This window comes from Xenopus laevis, chromosome 3S (genome assembly GCF_017654675.1).
Source record: "Xenopus laevis strain J_2021 chromosome 3S, Xenopus_laevis_v10.1, whole genome shotgun sequence".
NCBI lineage: Eukaryota > Metazoa > Chordata > Amphibia > Anura > Pipidae > Xenopus > Xenopus laevis.
This window is the reverse complement of record NC_054376.1, coordinates 128,485,959-128,508,841: the sequence shown is the minus strand read 5'-3', so window position 1 is coordinate 128,508,841 and position 22,883 is coordinate 128,485,959. Positions and strand designations below refer to the sequence as shown.

The 22,883-nt window shown below is 47.0% G+C and overlaps 1 protein-coding gene across 9 annotated transcripts in view; it reads left to right on the top strand.

Moving 5' to 3' along the window:
- kdm6b.S (lysine (K)-specific demethylase 6B S homeolog) overlaps positions 1–21,483 on the top strand; it is a 78,814-nt gene extending 57,331 nt beyond the window's left edge. For 7 of the 9 annotated variants that reach the window (XM_041588962.1, XM_041588958.1, XM_018239713.2 and 4 more), the window contains 21 exons: positions 5,846–5,915; positions 6,932–7,049; positions 7,178–7,270; positions 7,421–7,634; positions 7,767–7,856; positions 8,643–8,795; positions 8,914–9,051; positions 9,171–9,401; positions 9,489–12,151; positions 12,482–12,608; positions 12,702–12,807; positions 12,990–13,195; positions 13,305–13,369; positions 13,458–13,529; positions 13,664–13,812; positions 14,029–14,143; positions 15,017–15,204; positions 15,497–15,638; positions 15,945–16,071; positions 16,153–16,317; positions 16,753–21,483. In XM_041588962.1, the coding sequence (XP_041444896.1) occupies positions 6,937–7,049; positions 7,178–7,270; positions 7,421–7,634; positions 7,767–7,856; positions 8,643–8,795; positions 8,914–9,051; positions 9,171–9,401; positions 9,489–12,151; positions 12,482–12,608; positions 12,702–12,807; positions 12,990–13,195; positions 13,305–13,369; positions 13,458–13,529; positions 13,664–13,812; positions 14,029–14,143; positions 15,017–15,204; positions 15,497–15,638; positions 15,945–16,071; positions 16,153–16,317; positions 16,753–16,776 (5,181 nt within the window). In that variant the 5' untranslated portion in view covers positions 5,846–5,915; positions 6,932–6,936 and the 3' untranslated portion in view covers positions 16,777–21,483. Of the gene's footprint in view, positions 1–4,002; positions 4,164–5,845; positions 5,916–6,931; positions 7,050–7,177; positions 7,271–7,420; positions 7,635–7,766; positions 7,857–8,642; positions 8,796–8,913; positions 9,052–9,170; positions 9,402–9,488; positions 12,152–12,481; positions 12,609–12,701; positions 12,808–12,989; positions 13,196–13,304; positions 13,370–13,457; positions 13,530–13,663; positions 13,813–14,028; positions 14,144–15,016; positions 15,205–15,496; positions 15,639–15,944; positions 16,072–16,152; positions 16,318–16,752 lie in introns of those variants that run through there. The other 2 variants (XM_018239715.2, XM_041588963.1) reach the window with 2 other exon arrangements.
- Positions 21,484–22,883: the final 1,400 nt, after the last annotated feature.

Below are 22,883 nucleotides of genomic sequence, written 5' to 3'. Positions count from 1 at the left end.
CAGATAGCTAGAATCTCAGCTGCCATAAAGCAGGACAGGACTGCTGCTTACAATGGGGATCAGATAGGATCTGTACAGCCACTGGGACAGAATGTTCTGTTATACAGATAGCTAGAATCTCAGCTGCCATAAAGCAGGACAGGACTGTTGCTTACAATGGGAATCAGATAGGATCTGTGCAGCCACTGGGACAGAATGCTCTGTTATACAGATAGCTAGAATCTCAGCTGCCATAAAGCAGGACAGGACTGCTGCTTACAATGGGGATCAGATAGGATCTGTGCAGCCACTGGGACAGAATGCTGTAAAGCAAGGTTATACAGTTGCACATTAGTACATGATGAGTTACGCAGAAGTTCCACGTGAGTGCGTGTGCATTACAGTAAAGCGTGCCTGTGCATCACTATTAGAGTGCCTACGTGCTGCCGAGGGCTGGCTGGTGAATCAGCAGACTTCTCATTTCTGGGTGACACTCGTGGGTCACACACTTGTTATTTAAGTGCAATTTCTCACAGCTGAATGTTTCCGAGGCTGCTGAGATCCCTGGCCGTGGGTTGTGCAACTCCGTTTGTGATGAGTGATAATAAGTGATAATAAGTGATAATGATGAAATGCTCATTACTGGCTGAAACAATGACCAGGAGCAGCCAAGGAGTTAATGTTGTGATCACGTGTAACGAAAGGACTGCAGTTTCCCATGATTCTCTCTTCTGCCAAACTATTATGACCATCAATATCCTCCTGCCTTCTAAATGGTGATGTCATCAGTTATAATCACCACTTGCTGATGTCATTGGTGTTACATAATTTACTGAAACTTGTCTATTATAAAAAAACAACTTACCCCCTGTTCTAATATAGATAGTATTAGATGTCATCCCCGAGTTCCATGACCTGCAGCCTTGTGCCTTTATATGGTCACAGAACAACCCTGTGCTTGAATGGCTGTCCCCATGGCTACACAGCAGTTTGTTTATATAAACTATAGTAGTACTTATCTGTTATCTACTGTGTATCCTGTGCTTGAATGGCTGCCCCCATGGCTACACAGCAGCTTGTTTATATAAACTATAGTAGTACTTATCTGTTATCTACTGTGTATCCTGTGCTTGAATGGCTGCCCCCATGGCTACACAGCAGTTTGTTTATATAAACTATAGTAGTACTTATCTGTTATCTACTGTGTATCCTGTGCTTGAATGGCTGCCCCCATGGCTACACAGCAGCTTGTTTATATAAACTATAGTAGTACTTATCTGTTATCTACTGTGTATCCTGTGCTTGAATGGCTGCCCCCATGGCTACACAGCAGCTTGTTTATATAAACTATAGTAGTACTTATCTGTTATCTACTGTGTATCCTGTGCTTGAATGGCTGCCCCCATGGCTACACAGCAGCTTGTTTATATAAACTATAGTAGTACTTATCTGTTATCTACTGTGTATCCTGTGCTTGAATGGCTGCCCCCATGGCTACACAGCAGCTTGTTTATATAAACTATAGTAGTACTTATCTGTTATCTACTGTGTATCCTGTGCTTGAATGGCTGCCCCCATGGCTACACAGCAGCTTGTTTATATAAACTATAGTAGTACTTATCTGTTATCTACTGTGTATCCTGTGCTTGAATGGCTGCCCCCATGGCTACACAGCAGCTTGTTTATATAAACTATAGTAGTACTTATCTGTTATCTATTGTGTATCCTGTGCTTGAATGGCTGCCCCCATGTCTACACAGCAGCTTGTTTATATAAACTATAGTAGTACTTATCTGTTATCTACTGTGTATCCTGTGCTTGAATGGCTGCCCCATGGCTACACAACAGCTTGTTTATATAAACTATAGTAGTACTTATCTGTTATCTACTGTGTATCCTGTGCTTGAATGGCTGCCCCCATGGCTACACAGTAGCTTGTTTATATAAACTATAGTAGTACTTATCTGTTATCTACTGTGTATCCTGTGCTTGAATGGCTGCCCCCATGGCTACACAGCAGCTTGTTTATATAAACTATAGTAGTACTTATCTGTTATCTACTGTGTATCCTGTGCTTGAATGGCTGCCCCCATGGCTACACAGCAGCTTGTTTATATAAACTATAGTAGTACTTATCTATTATCTACTGTGTATCCTGTGCTTGAATGGCTGCCCCCATGGCTACACAGCAGCTTGTTTATATAAACTATAGTAGTACTTATCTGTTATCTACTGTGTATCCTGTGCTTGAATGGCTGCCCCCATGGCTACACAGCAGCTTGTTTATATAAACTATAGTAGTACTTATCTGTTATCTACTGTGTATCATGTGCTTGAATGGCTGCCCCCATGGCTACACAGCAGCTTGTTTATATAAACTATAGTAGTACTTATCTATTATCTACTGTGTATCATGTGCTTGAATGGCTGCCCCCATGGCTACACAGCAGCTTTTTTATATAAACTATAGTAGTACTTATCTATTATCTACTGTGTATCATGTGCTTGAATGGCTGCCCCCATGGCTACACAGCAGCTTGTTTATATAAACTATAGTAGTACTTATCTATTATCTACTGTGTATCATGTGCTTGAATGGCTGCCCCCATGGCTACACAGCAGCTTGTTTATATAAACTATAGTAGTACTTATCTGTTATCTACTGTGTATCCTGTGCTTGAATGGCTGCCCCCATGGCTACACAGCAGCTTGTTTATATAAACTATAGTAGTGATGCTGAAGCAAACACACCAGCTGTACCAGTGCAGGGCAACACTACATTATATATGAATTACTTTACACTTTTTAATTTTTTATTGTTACTGTTCTTTTAACTGCTATTCAGCTCCTCCCCTCCCAAACCACCAGAATTAACCTCTCTACTGCCAATCAGCTATCATTCACTTAAACTCTTTCCCTGCCCACAGATTAATTGCCTGTCCCCTTAAGTTGTGCTTTGTTGGTCAGCTGGGGAGGGGTTAAAGGGACAGCACATCTGTTGATGCCAGGAGAAATGTAACAGTAGAAATGCTGTATTGTTGGCAGCTAGAGGGTTAATGGCAGAATTTGTTAGGCACATCAGGGTTAAGGGGATGACTGTTAGGCACAGGAGGTGTTAAAGGTCCAGGGGAAGGTAATGGTAGAATTTGGGACACAAAGGGTTAAAGGACCAGTGTCCGTCTTGGCACCAGGGAAGGGGTTATGTGATCAGTACTTAAATGTATGGCACTAGAGGGGTTAAGTACCATCTTTGGGTGATGACTTTGTTAAGTAGATAAAGGGTTAATGGGGCTTGGGGTGCAATCCTCTGTGCAAGGAATGGGGTTTATGGGGGTGATACTTTGTCTTTGGGGAGGGATGTGGCAGGGATGGGGTTAATGAAGAAGAGTGTAGGAGGGGTTACCTTGCGTCTGTCGCCCTCAGACTCCCCCTCATTGAGGAACAGAACATCTCGATCCTGAATGGCTGCGTGATTGTGATGTCATGTCTCCCCCTCACCCCTCTCCCTTATTATCTGCCCCCACCCAGTATCACCCCATCTTACCCCCTACCTGCCCCCCCATATCACTTGCTCCGGTCACATGGAGTATAAGGGGGGGGAGGTCCGGCATCTGCTGGGCCCACAGCCTGTGACTATAGAGTGCAAGCTCTGCTGACTCAGAGCAGGGAGGCCATACAGCCTGTTGCACTTGGTCTCTATTGATGCTTCTAGTTGACTAGAGAGAAGGGCAGTGGGAGGAGCTGTTGGGAGTTCCTGGGAGTTGCAGTAGGGAAAGTGAGGGTGGTCACAACACTGGAGCTGTCTCTTATTCTAAGTGACTTGATCTAAATTAGCCAGTTCCACCTTAAATGAGCTGTAGGCGGGGTGTGGAGGCGTGGCCAGGGAATCCCAGGATAGGCGTGTCTGACGGGTTAATGACATCATCAGTGTCCCTTTAAACTTGGCTCTTCATGAGACAGCGGAGGTGCGGGAGGGGGCGGATCTTGGCGTGTGGTATGGGGGGAACACGAGCAACAAAACTCCCAGCCAGAGGAGAGCGCTCAGGACTTGAGAGAACAGAGAACTGGAGACGAGAGTGCTGGGAGTCCCTGGTTGCTGGGAGTTGTTTAAAGGATCAGTTGTGGGAAGAGAGGGAGCTCAGCTACTGGGAGTCAGTGAGACTGCTGCTAATTTTGTGTGAGAGGTGAGTGACAGCACAGCTTGTCTCATTGTGTGTGTCTGTCTCATTGTGTGTGAGTGTCTCTCATTGTGTGTGAGTGTCTCATTGTGTGTGAGTGTCTCATTGTGTGTGAGTGTCTCGTGTGTGTGTCTCATTGTGTGTGAGTGTCTCATTGTGTGTGAGTGTCTGTCTCATTGTGTGAGTGTCTCATTGTGTGAGTGTCTCATTGTGTGAGTGTCTCATTGTGCGAGTGTCTCATTGTGTGTGAGTGTCTCATTGTGTGTGAGTGTCTCATTGTGTGTGAGTGTCTCATTGTGTGTGAGTGTCTCATTGTGTGTGAGTGTCTCATTGTGTGTGAGTGTCTCATTGTGTGTGTGAGTGTCTCATTGTGTGTGAGTGTCTCATTGTGTGTGAGTGTCTCATTGTGTGAGTGAGTGTCTCATTGTGTGAGTGAGTGTCTCATTGTGTGAGTGAGTGTCTGTCATTGTGTGTGTGTGTCTCATTGTGTGTGAGTGTCTCATTGTGTGAGTGTCTGTGTCATTGTGTGTGAGTCTCGTGTGTCTGTCTCATTGTGTGAGTGTGAGTACACGTGCGCTCTCTTCCTCCCGTCCCACTCTCACCTCATGCCAACGGCTTTACACTTTTCTTGCTGGGCCCCTGTGTGTGTTTGTCTGTGTGACTGAGCTGCTGCGCTCTTCTTCTTCTTCCTCCTCCTCCCAGAAAGTGATGAGTGTGTAAGTCCCGCCTCCTGGGGGAGGGGATACCCGGCCTGATGCACAGGGGAAGCCCCTCACTGCTCACTATTGTGGCCCCTCCCTGTGTGTGGGGAGAATTAGGGACAACTTGGTGTTTTTGTGCTCAGGTGCAACTACTGCTCCTACTGGTTCTGTGTATCTCCTCTGTGTGTGAGTGTGTATATATATATATATATATATATATGTGTGTGTGTGAGTGTGTATATATATATATATATATATATGTGTGTGTGTGAGTGTGTGTATATATATATATATATATGTGTGTGTGTCTGTATATATATATATATATATATATATATATATATATATATATATATATATATATATATATATATATATATATATATACATACATATATATATATATATATATATATATATATATATATATGTATGTGTGTGTGTATATATATAAATGTATGTATGTGTGTGTGTGTGTGTGAGGGGTTGGCAGGGCTGCAGCTGATTGGCCGGATGTTGTGGTGCCGCGGGTGTAGTAGTTGTGTCAGTGAGGAGTGTGGGACAGACGAGTGGGAGGGAAGTGGCAGTCAGATCTGTGACACTCACGTTATTGGTGCCTGAGGGTGTCGTTAGGGGGTTAATGTTGTGTGTGAGTGAGTGAGTAGTGTGTGACACATGTCTCTGCTACACTGAGTAACGGCTGTTGTGTCTGAATATGAGTAGCAGTGAGTCAGTGTGTGTGTGGGCAGAACCAGCAGTGTCATCATGAGACCACGTGTGTCCTGTGTCTGTGTCACCCCCCCCCCCCATCTGTCTGTGTGTCGCCCTACAGGGGGAGGGACTAATGTAGCGTGTATCTAATGTTCATTCATAAAAGACACTCCCTCTCCCTCCTACTCACACTCTGCCTTGTGTATGTCGGCTCAACAGTGACCTCTGCTGGTTACTTTTAGTTTTACGTTTTCTACTTTCTCCATTGTTTTCCAGCCTCTTCTCTTGATTGGACACAACATGCTCCTGTATGTCGCCCTGTGACACGTCCTGCACTGAAACAACGGTGAGTCACAAAGAGATTTCTCTCATTCCCACCTCATCACTCACCCCCCTACATTGTGACTGGCAACATACGCAGTCAGCTTCAGACAGGGACAAAGATGGGCAGGGATCGGGGGAGAGTGAGAAAGACAGGGGCAGGTAATGGGGGAGAGAGTGAGTTGGGGGGAGAGAGTAAGTTGGAGGCAGGTATAGGGAGAGAGTGAGTTGGGGGCAGGTGTTGGGGAAGAAAGTCAGTTGGGGGCAGGTAAAGGGGGAAAAGTGAGTTGGGGCAAGAGAGTGAGTTGGAGGCAGGTATTGGGGGAAGAGAGTGAGTTGGGGGAGACAGTGAGTTGGGGGAAGCGAGTGAGTTGGAGGCAGTTATAGGGAGAGAGTGAGTTGGGGGCAGGTGTTGGGGGAAGAAAGTCAGTTGGGGGCAGGTAAAGGGGGAAGAGAGTGAGTTGGGGGAAGCGAGTGAGTTGGAGGCAGGTATAGGGAGAGAGTGAGTGAGGGGGGAGGAGAATGAAGAGGAGGAAGTGACGGGGGCACAAAACGTAGACATTATTTTGTCACTGTCAGTAAAATAATAATAGTCCCTCCCCCGACGGTCAGTGTCATTAGTAACAAATGAGTGAGTGTTCGGGGGGGGGGGCTGTGTGTGACTCGCGTCACTTATTCACCAGGTCCCTCGAGTCTTGGCCAGAATACCCCCCCATGTTGGTCCCAAGACTCCGTCTCTATAGTGAGAAGATAAAGCAGCTCCACCTCTTGTTTCTATTCTCCTGCTGAGACTTTAATGGATCACTTTGTCCTCAATTGTCTGACCTATAGCCCCCACTGACATCACACGGGCCCCCACTGACATCACACGGGCCCCCACTGACATCACACGGGCCCCCGCCTGTTACAATGAGCACAATGGGGAGCCTGTGGGAGCTTCAGACTCAGTAACAAAAGAAATAGAGAATAAATAATAATAAATAAAAGTCACAAGTTCATTAAGTGAATAACCTGAAAGCTTTGTTGTCCCCCCCCCCCCAGGCTGGATGTATCGCCCACAGGATCAGTTTGGCTCTCGCTTTCCCCGGGATCCCTTCATTAGTGGAGTCAACCCAACATGGAGCCCTCCCCACCCCCGGCCATGGACCCCCGTGGGCAGGTGAGTGGGGTGCAGGTGGCATGAGTGTGGGGGGAGTGGAGTGTGAGTGGAATATGAGTGTGAGTGGAGTGTGAGTGCAGGAGACATTGGCTCCTAATCATTATTATTTGTGTCCCTTTTCCTCTCAGATGTTCCTCAAACATGAACCAGTCTCCGCTGCCCCCTTACTTGCCCTCCAGTCATGTGACTAACCATCCCAGCAAAGCTTATTATCCAATCAGGTGAGTGAGTGGAGCTGTGTGGTTGCCATGGTTACTGCCTTGTGGTTCTACATTCAGGTTACCCACAATGCCGTGCAGCGAGTCAGCCTTATATACAGAGTTCTTCCCAGCATGCACCTGTATCCTACCTCTCGTTTCTCTTGCCCCCAGCTCCCCCCCTGGCCCCCGTATAGGCAAGTTAGAGCGGCTGCACTCGTGTGTTCAAACTCTACTGAGGGACGAGCAACAACCCCCCGTGTGGGAGCAGCTGGGTCACATGTATGAGTCGGAACAGGACTGGGAGGAGGCCATTCGCTGCTATCAGTCGGCTGCTCGATATCATGGCGGCTACGAGCTCGGCGCCCACATCTCCCGACTTCAACAGGTGAGAGAGAATTCTACACACCCCCCCACTCTCCCACGTGCCTCTTCTACCCCTCCACCTACTCTTTTATCTACCCCTCCCACCTACCCCCTCACCTACCTATTGATCATTCTTGTACCTTTTCTATTTCAGGCTCACATGTGGAACATGCACGCGACCCCCCATCATCGGCCCAAATCTCTACCCCCTCTGCAACAAGTCTGGGACCTTATGCAACATGAGGTGAGGCAAATAATTTGTATCTTATCCATGTGTCCATACTCAGTACTATTATATAGAGCAGGAGATCACTATCAGTGTATGGATACTCAGTACTATTATATAGAGCAGGAGATCACTATCAGTGTATAGATACTCAGTACTATTATATAGAGCAGGAGATCACTATCAGTGTATGGATACTCAGTACTATTATATAGAGCAGGAGATCACTATCAGTGTATGGATACTCAGTACTATTATATAGAGCAGGAGATCACTATCAGTGTATGGATACTCAGTACTATTATATAGAGCAGGAGATCACTATCAGTGTATGGATACTCAGTACTATTATATAGAGCAGGAGATCACTATCAGTGTATAGATACTCAGTACTATTATATAGAGCAGGAGATCACGATCAGTGTATGGATACTCAGTACTATTATATAGAGCAGGAGATCACGATCAGTGTATAGATACTCAGTACTATTATATAGAGCAGGAGATCACGATCAGTGTATGGATACTCAGTACTATTATATAGAGCAGGAGATCACGATCAGTGTATGGATACTCAGTACTATTATATAGAGCAGGAGATCACGATCAGTGTATAGATACTCAGTACTATTATATAGAGCAGGAGATCACGATCAGTGTATGGATACTCAGTACTATTATATAGAGCAGGAGATCACGATCAGTGTATGGATACTCAGTACTATTATATAGAGCAGGAGATCAGTGTAATATGCTCTAGTCTAGATCTTTACTTCATGCTATTTCTGTGCTATGTGTTTGCAGCAAAAGAGACATTTTGTAGCTAAAAGGTGCCCCCCACAGCTGAAGCGCCCTGTGCCCCCCTCAGACCCTACAACACTCCAGCTGAGCCCCCACAATCCCCATGGAGGGGAGGAACAGCCAATGAAACGGAGGAGGAGCAGGAGCCCTGACCAGGTGGGACCCACTAGGAAAGCTCCGTGTCCGGGTGGGATTTGGGTGGGGATGACGGGCTCGGGAAGATTGGCACCTGTAGGTTTCCAAAGCTTAACCCCCATCTTTCCCCTCCCTCTAGCAAAGGAGGGGGAACCTTGGCCTGCACTCTCCTCCAGCCTCAGGGGCTTCTGGGAGTTTGTACCATCAGGCACCTGTGAAGCCCAATGTTTGGAATCCCCTCACCCATGTGTCCTGGGCTGAACACAGGGAGCGGCAGGTGAGGAGGAGGGAAGCCATTAGGGGGTGGATAGTCTTACTGGGGAGGAGAGAGAGGAGGGCTGGGCCATACAGAAGGGAAAGACCTCCCTCTACTCACGCGTTTTACTTTGTTTACAGGAATCCCGAACTCCCCACACGTCTCCTTACCCACCGTATTGTCCTCCACGCCCTCTTCCTAATCCACCGCCACTTCACCAGCAGCCCCGCCCTCCAAGTGACCTTAGTGAGGCTCGGGGGCAGAGGTCTGCAGAGGTCATCCCCCCAGCACCTCCCCCTCTCCATGTGCCTTACGATCAGAGAAGACCCCGCGTCACTCCACCCAATACCCTGAGGAATGATCTTGCCTCCGTAAGTACCTTAAGGTGCGCTGTGCAATACCCTGCTCTTTCCGACCTCTCCGGGTATCCCTGACTTTCTCTTTCCATCTCTTTCTAGTCCTCTGATCGCTACCAGAATTCTGCAGACAGCCCATCTAGAATCTGCCTTCCTCTTGTGGAACAGCTGGACCCCCCACAAACTATTTGTCAACGCCAGCTACCAGCTGTCACCCGCCCTCCTCCTCCTCCACTGCAACAGGGATGGCTGCACCCAACAGCCAAAGAGGAGATGAAGAAGGGAGACCCACTGGAGGAAATTCTGTTTGGAGATGGACCTACAAAGGTTAAACAGGAAGGGTATTACCCATCCTGTGACACTCAAAGAGAGGGCAATGTCTACAAGCACCAAACTCAGGGCATTACCACCAGCAAAGCCACGTCTGAGGCCTACCAGCCTGGAAGCCTGGATCATGTACTGCAAAAGGTGGATGAATCTGGGTTAATTGCCCCAAAGAAGGAGATAGAACAGGACGTTAGAAAGCATCTATTGATCCCAGAGCTGGATGTTGGAGGCAAACAATCAAGCCACGGACTCTCTAGAGCTGAGGGCAGCTTTTCTGGTGGGAAGGGATCACCCGAAAGTGAGGACAAATCTTTCTGCCCCTCTTTGGCCTCCCACCATAAAGATACCTCAGGAAGCCTCCCGGTGCCAGACTCGGTTGCATTACCAGCGAAGCCAATGCCTATCCTGACTCGCAGGCCACTAAGTCCAAATGCGGCCTTCTCTGAGAGAACAGTAGTGTGTGGACAGGGGAAGGAGCAACCCACTGGATGCAATCAGCTCTTTGAGTTTCCCGGAGGGCAGTTGCATGAGCCCTTTGAGGAAGCCGCAGAGTTTGCAAAAATATTACCAGACGGGCTTGATGACATCATGAAAATGCTTGATGAGTCAATAGAAAAGGAAGAGGAGGGGGTTGGGCATTCTAGTGGAAAGGATGATCGTTCCTCCACCACTTCATCCAGCAGTCCACCAGCAGAGACCATGCCTGCATCCCACCTAGTGAGCTCAAATCAGACCACTGTTGTGAAAAATCCCTTGCCAAATGCCAAAACAGCAGAAGTCAGGCCAAGTGAAATGTTCCCCTATCACGGGCCTAAGAAACCAATGCTGGAGCAAGAAGGAAGTAAGGAGGCTGCACAACACAGGGGGAACAGTGTTCTGAAATCACTTGCAAATGTTTTAGAGGGGCAGAAGTATTGCTACCGAGGTGGCTCTGGGGTGAAGTCCACAGGAAACCCCACATACTTTACTGGTGCTATGGTGAGCAAGCGTAATGTTGACCCATACGCTACGCAAACTACCTCACACCTGGCCTGGGACACCAAGCCGAGGACAAAAGTTGGGGCAGTTCCTACCTCAGAGGCTCAAGGGATAACCGAGAAACGGACAGGGGTACGGACAGAGACTGACATTCTGGAGGACATCGCAAGAGCTTGTGAAACTTTGGTTGGGGGTACCAAGGGATTTGTCTCAAGCAGAATGGAAGATGAGAGAGAAGTTGAGCCCAAAAAATCAGAAGGGATAGTTGTTGACAGGAAGCCAGACTTACAGCGGGGCGTGGAAAAAAGTGACGGTCATTGGGGGATAATTATACAAGAAGGACCAGTTAAGCAGAAAGTAGATTTTCAACGGAGAAGTGATACACAAAAAGAGGCGGTTGAGAAGAAACCAGAGTCAGAGGCTCCCTTGGGGACCAGCCAGCAGGAGCTTGAGAAGAAACTGGGGGCAGACAAATCACGTGTCCCCATTGAAAGGAAGCCTGAGACCTTGCAGGAGACAGATGTACAAAAAGGAGTTGCTGAACTGAAGCAGGAAACATCTTTTGGCAAATTCAGGCACAAAGTGGTAGAGAGGATGGACGTGGCTCTTGAGAGAGAATCCAGAAAGTCATTGAAGGCAGCAGAGAAAAAATGTCCCCCACTTACTGCTGACTCCCCCACTGCCAAGGAAGAGTCCTCAAACCTACAAGGTGTTAATGTCAAGGAGGCTGTAAAAGTGGAGGGGACAACGAAGAGGCTGGAAGGGGTAAATGACAGAGAGTCACCAAAAAAGAACACCGAACCATTGACCCAGGGAGGGTTGAATAGAAACATGCCAGCTGAAGTGGCAAAAGTGAATGCTGATAACAAGGACACTAAGTCAACTGAAGAAGCACCTGTCCCAGCAATGGAGGCAGGAGACGATGGCACAAGGGTAAGGGAGGCTGAAAACCCCATTGAGAGGTTGACTATATCTCTGTCTGTCCCTGCTCGGAGAAAAGAGGAGAGCAGGAGGAAAGAAAGGAAGCACAGGAAGTCCAGGAGGGACCGTAGTAAGAAGGCAACTGAATGCAGGTCTCTGAAGGACAAGGAAAGGCAAGTTCTAGGCAACCTGGATCTTCAGAGCCAGTGCCGGGACACCACAAATTCTACCCTTAAACAGGGCTCCAGGAAGTCTGATACTAGTCGGAGAAGCTGCGAGGAAGCACACCATCATCAGCCTACTCCACCCACTGCCCCGACTTCCACACCACCTCCAACATCCCATGGCACGGCCAACTCTGACCTTCTAAAGATGAGACCGTTCATTGAAGGGCCGCCTAAAGAGCTAAAGATCCGTCTCATAAAGGTTGAAAGTGGAGACAGAGAAACCTTTATAGCCTCAGAGGTAGAAGAGAGAAGGTTGCAGGCCAGCGAGCTGACCATTAATAACACTGCTGCCGAGATTGTAAGAGCCACCAGGTGAGTAATGTGGGTTATAAATGAAATAATATGATTGGTTAGTTGATAATACTGAGTTGAATTATAATGGGTAGTATAATGGAAGGCTAGTGAAATAAGTTAGAAAAAGTGGCAATTCTGGGGGACTATGATTTAGTTGGAGGCTGGCAGGAGGAACATTGGGGTGGAAATCTAGTCTAGAGATGATAGTGGATGTGATCTACAGAATAAAGTGGGAATGTTACGATGGAAGGACTGCCCTATTAGTATATATTAAGATGGAGACTGTTGACCACTCCCTTTCTATATGGCCTGACCTTTTTATTTTGGCCCCTCCCCCTCCTGTCTCAGGAATATGGTGCTAAAAGGGAAGTTCAAAGAGTCCTATGTGCTGCCCTCAATGTCTGTGAAGCCACCCTTGGGGACAGAGCAAAATCTTCCACGAGAGAAGCTGAAACCGCCAACTCCTAGTATATATGTAAGTGCTACGAGGAGCCTCTGGAGGGGGACGGAGCTCCTGCGAGTTGATTAAAGGTCTAACCCAGGGGTTGTTTCCTCTTATGTCTCACAGCTGGAGAGTAAAAGAGATGCCTTCTCCCCTGTCCTGCTTCAGTTCTGCACTGACCCCAAAAATCCCATCACTGTTATCCGAGGTTTGGCCGGATCCCTGCGTCTCAGTAAGTGCAACTGGGATTAAGGTTGTAGGAGACCAGCATAGTGCTGGGGATGGTGGTGTATATAATTTGGGGGTTGGGGCATCATCACGTGACATAGTTTTGATTCCTTTATCTCCCTTGTTTTGTCCATCTTTATACTTCTCCTTCCTCCTGAATGTATTTCTTCTTCTGTCCCTCTCAAGACCTCGGACTCTTCTCCACCAAAACTCTAGTTGATGCTAACGGGGAACACACGGTGGAGGTTCGAACTCAGGTTCAGCAGCCGTCCAATGAGAACTGGGACTCGTCCGGCACTCGGCAGATCTGGCACTGTGAGAGTAGTCGTTCCCACACCACCATCGCCAAATATGCACAGTATCAGGCCTCCTCCTTCCAGGAATCTCTGCAGGTAACGTGTCCATGCCCCCAATTCTCTTCTGCTCCTGCCCAGTCTCTGCTGTTCCATCCGCCTTCCTTCAGTTCTCATGTTTCACCTCTGGGCTTTCTTCTTTCTCTAGGAGGACAAGGAAAGTGACGATGACTCCAATGAGCCAGATAGTACCACAGAAAACCCACCCCCCAGGTGACTCCTCTAATTCCTCCCCCCTTTTGGATAGAGTAGCCTGATCTAAAGTAATTGGCCACCATACTAATGACTGTCTCCTCTGCAGCACAAACCAGGAGCACAAGACCCCGCAGATTATCAAGTTCGGCACCAATATTGATCTGTCTGATCCCAAAAGGTGAGATCTACGTGACCTAGTGGGGGGCGGGGCTATATGGACATTTTGCAGGTGAAAGTGGGGTTATGGCCTATTGTTTCAGTAGAGGCGTAAAGGCTTACATTCCATGTAACTCTGGTCTCATTCGCCCTCAGGTGGAAGCCTCAGTTACAGGAGCTGCAGAAGTTACCTTCCTTCATGCGTGTTACATCCAATTCCAACATGCTTAGCCATGTGGGCCATACTATACTTGGCATGAACACTGTTCAGCTGTACATGAAGGTTCCGGGCAGCAGGACCCCAGGTAAGTGGAGCCGTCAGCCCAACCCTCCACTTATATTATAGAGAGGCCATTCTGTCAGCTGGACAAAATTCTATGTGTCATTGGCTGTGGGTGTGAGCCAATCAGCAGGTCAGGACTGTGGGTTAGACAAAACTATAAGCCTCAATGACTCATGTGAATAAATATTCCAATTACTGAAGAGATAACAGAAGGCTCTAACACGGCTGCCCCCAACAGGTCACCAGGAGAATAACAACTTCTGCTCTGTCAATATAAATATTGGTCCTGGGGACTGTGAATGGTTTGCTGTCCATGAAAATTACTGGGAGAAAATCAGCGCCTTCTGTGACAAGTAAGTCTGCTGCACTGGCTATCATAACCTCAGGGAATTCTGGGTATCGAGTCTCGGCGAATTCTGGTTATCGAGCCTAGGGAATGCTGGGTATCAAGTCTCAGGAATGCTGGGGTTATCGAGCCTTGGGGAATGCTGGGTTATCCAGCCTCGGGAATGCTGGGTATCGAGCCTCGGGAATGCTGGGTATCGAGCCTCGGGAATGCTGGGTATCGAGCCTCGGGAATGCTGGGTATCGAGCCTCGGGAATGCTGGGTATCGAGCCTCGGCAATGCTGGGTATCGAGCCTCGGGAATGCTGGGTATCGAGCCTCGGGAATGCTGGGTATCGAGCCTCGGGAATGCTGGGTATCGAGCCTCGGGAATGCTGGGTATCGAGCCTCGGGAATGCTGGGTATCAAGCCTCGGGAATGCTGGGTATCGAGTCTCTGGGGAATGCTGGGGTTATCGAGTCTCGGGGGAATGCTGGGGTTATCGAGCTTCGGGGAATGCTGGGTTATCAAGCCTCGGGGAATGCTGGGATTTTTGAGCCTCGGGGAATGATGGGTTATCGAGCCTCGGGAATGCTGGGTATCGAGTCTCGGGGGAATGCTGGGGTTATCAAGCCTCTGGAATGCTGGCTATCGAGCCTCGAGGAATGCTGGGTTATCGAGCCTCGGGGAATGCTGAGTTTATCGAGACTCTGGGAATGCTGGGTTATCGAGCCTCGGGGAGTGCTGGGTATCCGGGTTGCTTGGGACCTATAGTCCTATAACAAACACCAACTTCGACTATTATTACCAGCCGTCGTGGCTGCTGGTAGCCATGTAGATCTAGAGCCTCTCCCAAGCTGTGCAGTGGCAGCTAATGGCTCCTACTCTTTGCTGCTCCCTAGACATAACCTGGACTATTTGACTGGATCCTGGTGGCCCGTTCTGGAAGACCTGTACCATGCAGACATCCCAGTTTATAGGTTTGTTCAGCGCCCTGGAGACCTTGTGTGGATCAATGCTGGGACAGTCCATTGGGTGCAGGCCACGGGCTGGTGCAACAACATAGCGTGGAACGTGGGGCCGCTGACACGTGAGTGTTACTAGCCGTTAATATGTTGCCTGAGCATGACTTGCCTACATCCTTTGATACTGGTTCTGTCACCCATCACCATCATTTGGCTCCAGCTCAACCATTGGAGCACATAGGGGTGCCACGCATCCCTGTTAGAATGGGGCTGTATCCATAGCAACTTAGGGCAGGGTTATGGGTCCTGTGGCAAGCTGTAGCCCACTAGAATGAAAGGCAATGGGCTACAATAAAGTTTTATTTACTAAGAGTTGTGTCCGTATGTCTGGCTACTAAAGTCTCCTGTTCCCCTCAGCCTATCAGTATCAACTGGCCCTGGAGCGCTTTGAGTGGAACGAAGTCAAGAACGTGAAATCCATTGTCCCCATGATCCACGTGTCGTGGAATGTGGCCCGAACCGTGAAAATAAGTGACCCAGACCTGTATGGTATGATCAAGTGAGTCCAACTCCCCCCTTCTTGTTACCATGGTAACCTCCCTCTCTGCACTTGCTTTGGGTGACACTGGGCTATTATTGTACAAGGGGTGTCCCTCGGCACATTTAGGGTCACTGCCTCAGTTTCAAACAAATGGATATGAACAATCCTTTATAGAAGCCGATGGTACTGAGCAGAGAAGTGTCATGAGATGCTTCCGGCATCAGTAACTTAAACCCTATCTGTGCTACTCTGAAAACGAGTCTCATGTAAATACGAGGGAGATCGCTATTGACCTTTTCCTCTACCCTCTCGTCCCCCCCACAGGCACTGTCTCATGCAGTCTATGAAGCGCTGCGTTCTGCAGAGGGACAGTCTCAATCGCAGCGGCAAGAAGATCGCCTACCAGAGCAGAGTGAAGGATGAACCGGCCTATTACTGCAACGAGTGTGATGTAAGTGTGTCAGCTCTTCTTCCACCTCTGGAACTTGCTTGTGGTACCTTGGTCTCACCGAGGGCGGTCGTTGTGTTTCAGGTGGAGGTGTTTAATATCCTGTTTGTGACCAGCGAGAGTGGAGGGAAGAACACTTACCTGGTGCACTGCGAGAGCTGCGCCCGGACCGCTAATAACAACAATGTCGTCATCCTGGAGCAGTTCAAGAGCGAGGAGCTGATGCAAATATACGACAACTTCCACCTGGTGAGGGCGCCGACGGAGCTGCCATCTTGCTAAGCCGTATAAAACAATATGGCCATATACTGTAGCAGCTCTATAATGATCCAGGCTCAGCCGCTCCCCATAAAGTTTGTGAGTCAGTGGCCCTGCACATGCTCAGTGGACTCTGGGCTGATGCTGAGTAGCTAAGCTTAGGGATTGTGGGAAATAATCAGTCTGAACAAGTGAGGTCACGCCTATCCTACAAGCTGCTCATCAATCCGGTCTGATGCAGAGCGCGCTGGTTTCTGTGTTGCCATGAAACGCATGAGTTGCTAATGAGCCATGTGTAGTGAATTTAGAGGCAGCATTTCTAGCCAAATATTATTCTCATTTAAAGAGAAGCTTTTTTGGGATGACTTGTTACCCAAGAGGGGGCAGATTTATACATATCAAAGTTTTCCTTTTTCTCTTCCTCAGGCCCCACCCCCGAACATCCGGTGAGTCTCCGCCCCCCTCCTATGCTGTTCCTTCAACAGTCTCTACATCTATCGCAGAGCCAACCAATCAAAACTCCCCTCCTACCCAGTACCGGAGGGGGCGGTGCTATAAACCAGCTAATCGCAGAAGAGAAGTTCATACAATGGAGGGGAGTAAATCACAGACCGGCAGCTTTTTGTCTCCCTCTTCAGCCAATTGCAGGCCTTGTTTACACAAAACCCGCCCCCTGCGGGAACAGCCAATCAGGATGCAGGATTCTTTGTGTCCTCTAATTTTATTTTATTTTTTGTAATTTTATCAGGAATATTTATTCTGAAATCTTGAATTTTGTGACTTTTGGGGGCTTTATTAGGGGAGGGTGGATTGTATTAATTGGGATATTTTTGTTTTTTGTTGCAGGTGGGGGACACTGCATGGGTTTTATTTTTTAAAGAAACTTTACGTTTTCAGCTAGTACAAGGGGAGATAGAGACCTGGGGGCGTGGTCTATAAGCTTGTGGGGGGGGCACCTCCTGGGGGTGACTGTGAGACACATTGTGGTATTTTATGACTGACTGCGGCATGAGTGGAGCGCTGGTGCCATTCTGTTGTTTAGTCTTATGTGAAAGAATGAGAATCTCATTTGGTTCCTCGGGGGCGGGGCTTGATTGTGTGGGAGGGGATTGGTTTATGGATTGTGTGTGGCAGGTCATCGCTGGCATTGCTGACACTGGAGCAGTAGGTGGAGGTAGAAGAAACCTCACGATGTTGGAACACTTGGAAGGGGCGAGGGGGGCCCATGGGAGTGGGGGCGAGGAACCACAAGGTGCTTTTCCCACCCCCCAAACAGGCAGGAAATTAAACAAAAAATATACATATATCTATATATTTAAACAGAGAAACTACATTTATGGTTCCTTTTTCCCCCCCTTTACACTGTGTGCGGACCCCGCGGCCCCCCCCATTGTGTTCAGCAGGAGAGTTACGGGTTTTTACACTTATAAATATATATATATATAAATAGAGAGAGGGAGAAATATCTCCATTTTAACCTGTTCCTTGGATTTTCACCCCATTTCCTGGTCTCTGTAATATAGAAAATGCTAAATATTATAAATATATTATATAAATATAGAGATTTGGTTGAAATCCCCCTAGAAAGTTCCTGCTTGTGCTGCTCTCTATGTTCTCTCCGTCGATATTCGTTGCCTCGCTTTTTCCTTACACCCCCCCCCCCCAAAACTCTTGTCGGACGTCCCAAATTTCCTTGGCCCTCCGATGACACAAGATGGTTTAGTTCCCCAATGAAAAGAGACCCACATTATTGTATATAGAGGAAAAGCACTTGATGTGAATGAGAGTCTCACTTAACGGCACTGCTGTGCATCGTTTCCAGTTCCACAGGGAAAGAGAATTCCCCCACAGGCTCCGCTAGAGAAAATTTCATGGGAAAGGGCCCGTATTCCCGGGGGCTTGGGGGATTCAATAAGGTGGAGTATTAAACACGGTGTTATTTACGTTTCAGTTTTTTCATTGTTGTAAATATAGGGGCCCTTGCTGCGGCCCTCAAGAAAAAATATTTAAAAATTTATCGTGTAAATTTTGTTTTCTACACATTTTGATAATAAAAAATATTTTTGGCATCTGAAAAATTATTAAAAATAATAAAAAAAAAAATTGTCTTCTACTTTGTACAGAAAAATATACATTTTTTTTTTGCAGTGATTAACGCCGCTCCATTTAATGAATCCCCCCCACTCCAGAGAATCCAATGGTGGAGTCATAAACCATAGAGAGTGCGTAGCGTGTTCCCCAGCAGTGAGGGGCGCACCCCAGTTCTCTATAGGACTCAGCATTGACCTGGATAAAATCATATCGACAGGTTGAAGCTAACGAGGTCACTTGAGAAAACTCGAGATTAAATAAGATGAGCAATCATGGCTGCCCCCACTCGTGAATAAACACATAGATAAATAAGGATCTCTGTGCAGGATAGTCTATAGACTTCTATTTTACATCTAAAATGTTCTTGTAAACCACTCCCACCTACACAAACACACGTCTAAAGCACTTATTATTATTATTATTATAATCATCACATTTTCCCATTAAACTTAAAACAAACCTAAATAGACTCTTGTAAAAGTCTCTGTACACACACGTCTATACAACTGATCCCTTGCACTTAATGGTTCCTCAAATTCCTTCTTCAACCCTGAGTAGTAACAGTCCCTTCCCTGAGAATATCTGTTCCACATAGTCCCACCCCTGAGAATCCATGTTTCACCCAGAGAAAAGCAGTCCCTCCCCTGAGATTCCTTGGTCCACCCACAGTATAACAGTCCCTCCTCTGAGAATCATTGGTCCACCCAGAATATAACAGTCCCTCCCCTGAGAATCATTGGTCCACCCACAGTATTACAGTCCCTCCCCTGAGAATCATTGGTCCACCCACAGTATTACAGTCCCTCCCCTGAGAATCATTGGTCCACCCACTGTATAACCGTCTCTCCCCTGAGAATCCTTGTTTCACCCAGAGTATAACAGTCCCTCCCCTGAGAATCATTGGTCCACCCACAGTATAACAGTCCCTCCCTTGAGAATCATTGGTCCACTCAGAGTATAACAGTCCCTCCCTTGAGAATCATTGGTCCACCCACAGTATTACAGTCCCTCCCCTGAGAATCATTGGTCCACCCACAGTACAACAGTCCCTCCCCTGAGAATCATTTCTCCACCCACAGTACAACAGTCCCTCCCCTGAGAATCATTGGTCCACCCACAGTACAACAGTCCCTCCCCTGAGAATCATTGGTCCACCCACAGTACAACAGTCCCTCCCCTGAGAATCATTGGTCCACCCACAGTATAACAGTCCTTCCTCTGATAATCTCTGTTCAACCCAGAGTATAATTGTTGCTTTTTCTGAAAATCCCACTTGAAGGGCCAATAAAAATGCTTTTTGGGCTGCAGATGTTCTAGAAGCTAAACTAGCTTTTTTTCCCCCTCAAGGCAGCAGCTTTCTAGGGGCAACATTTGTTGTCTCTTCCTCTACTAACTTGTCCTGCCAGCTCTGGCAATTGGTGCTTTTATCTGGTCTAAACTAAGAAACCCTAGAAGAGACCTCACGAAGGGGAGAAAATCCACCAAAGGGAGATAATCACAAAGAAATAATGTGGCTTTATTAAATAGGGCATAGTGTAAGACTGACGTTCAAATAAGCTGAGTAGAAGAACAGCCATTAGGCAAACTGTAGCCTTCTATGTGTTGTTGGACTTAATCATAGTGCAGTAACATATCATTTCCAGCAATTGTGAGTATTTGTGGAGTAGATGCAGAATCCATAATACTGAGTCTTACTATCTCCATGCACCGAATCACCAACTTAGTCTCCACTTCCAGTGCAGCATCTCTTGAGGTTCCTCACTAGCCTTCTGCTGGCCAGAACTGGTCCAACATGCCAACAAGCAAAGATTATCAGTATTCAGGCTTAAAGCTGCTTTTGGGGGGTGGGGAGAAGAAAATGACTATGAAAGTTTTCTTTTAATAACATATATGGGGAGAAGTTGGTTAGTGGAGCCCAGTTTTGGGTCTCAGGCAAGTAGAACCCATCTTCAGGCCAGAGACTTCCTAGCCCTACTCCAAACTATACAGAAGCAGAGCACAAGTCTAACCCTACAGCATTTTGTAAAGCCAAATGATTTCTTTCTGATACAAAGACACTTTGTTTCTACTTTATTTATTTTCTGCATTTCTTCTCATTTAGGAATTTTGGGAAAAAGTTTTCTTGTGTACATTTTCTTTGATGTTTGTTTGTAGGATTCCTGTTTCCCTTTATTCTAATGGTGCTATGTTTCCTACCCTTTTTTTGTACGGTATTTTATAACGGTGAAGGGGTTGTTTGTTTTTAAACATCATGGGGTGTTTGTGTTATTAGCCCCCATTGAAGGGAGGTGGGCAGGACAGGGCTTCTCAAGAGTCAGAAGCTCACGGACGGGAACAGATATTTATAAGCAGTGGGCGAAGAGACTCATCTTGCAGGTTTTTGGCAGGAGAGGGGTTCCGACAGTAAGCTCTGCTGGTCGCTGGTGCTAATGATCCCCCTTTACCTCAGGGCCACAGGGCACCTCCTCTCTCGGCATTACTTACCTGGTGCTACTTAATGTTTTTTATTCCGGTTTTTCTATTTTAATTTAACGATCTGAAGAATAAAAAGGCACGTGTGTAAGTGTGTGGCCCATGGATGGGTCGCGCGTTTATTCCCTGACTGTGATAGCACATTGCTAGAGCCTGGGAACCTGCTACTCCCCTTCTTTACCCCTTTTGGGGTGAATCAATTTGTGCTGGAATGGATTAACCTGGGACGAGCCCTACGTGGACCAGACCTCATTAATCTTAAGAGCCCCTTTTCACAGGGGAGAGTCACTGGAAAAGAAGCTAACGAACTCTCTAAAAAGAGTGGGCCAATCATTTGTTTATTGGAATGAAGGGTATAAATATATACCCCGCCCCCATTCCTTTGTACCGCTGACCGTATGTTGGAATCACCGCCTCACCAGCTGGAGCACGGGGACTATCCCAGCCTCTCGTCCTTTCCACAACGCCACCACTTTCACACAAACTATAAAAAAAGTTCTTTTTTTTTTTAACTGAGCCAGCGATTTTTTTGCCTTTTTTTGTGAATTTGTGATATTAATAAATCTGAAAACAAAAATAAAAGATTTTGATTAACGGATTTCCCACCATTGTTTACAAACGATTGAAGCATAGCGCCAGTGATATACTGTATAGGGTGTGTATACAGTTATGTCTGTATGTGTCCATAGTAGTTGGAGAATTCTAGAGGGGTATTAATCTCTAGGGAGGCATTAAACTGCATTGGCATAAGTCATGGGCAAATGAGCCTCAGCTGGTCAATGTGTGTCCCTACCAATCAGCGCAGGACAACTGGGATAACGTTGCTCTTCTCTGGGTACAGGACCATGTGGAAGGTTTCCAATGTGGGTGGTGGAGGGGGTGGATCTTCAAGACAGAAAACCATGACCTTTGAATTATGATTTGGAATGCTCCGGCTATAGGTTGGTTTTAGTCCCCTACACATTTGTGAGTTTCAGTTGACTAATTTCAAGTGAAGGCACCTTGGTGCACAACAGTTTGGTTGTTTGCTTCAGAGAGAAGCTTCAAATTGTTAATGTCCTCATATAAGATGGGAGTTGGTAGTGGAACAGGGGGTCTCAGGGGAGGAACTGTTATACTCTGGGAGGAACAGGGGGTTTCAGGGGATAGACTGTTATACTCTGGGAGGAACAGGGGGTTTCAGGGGATAGACTGTTAAACTCTGGTGGAACAGAGAGTCTCAGGGGAGGGACTAATATGAAGAAGAAGAAAAAAAGAAGACAAGTGGACATCCACTATGACTGGAGGAAGTAGATTGCACTTGCAGTTATATAGGGTTGTAAGGACAAGCACGTTACCCCCTTGTTCAGTTCATACTACATGTTACTCTGAGGTAGTGTGACTTGCAGATAAACCACCCAATGCTCCAATAAGCTTAATCCTGGCCGAATCCCGAACCAAATCCTGGATTCGGTGCATCCCTATTAAGAATACTCCCACACTTTCAGGTGGTAAGATTTTTTTTTAATAGGCCACTTACTATTATAGAAACCATCTGTTGATTAATTATTCACATTGGATACATAGATTTCCTTTAAATAGCTCCAATTGCCCCGGACAAGAGCTTCAGTCCCATCTTGAGATGTTGACGATGAAGAAAACAAAAACTTGCTTCACACTACCACCAAGCACCCAATCTCAATACCCAATGGAGCACTTTCACAGGGTATCAGTTCTTTGGCCCAGGCTTCCATTCAAGAAGATGGGTCCAGTGAAGCCCACTGGTCATAACATGTCCATTCCTCTGTAGGTATCAGCCTGCTCCCCAGATTAACTGGAAGAACAGGCTGTGGATCCAAACATAGAGAGATACACAAAGGAAACAAGCAAAAAGATAGGGACCAGGTAAGTCTTCACGACCTTCATCCTTTCTCTGTAGGACAACTTCCACTGCTTCCAACGCTGTACTTTAACATTTCCAGCATCCATCTTTTCTTTCCAGTTTTGCCTGCCAT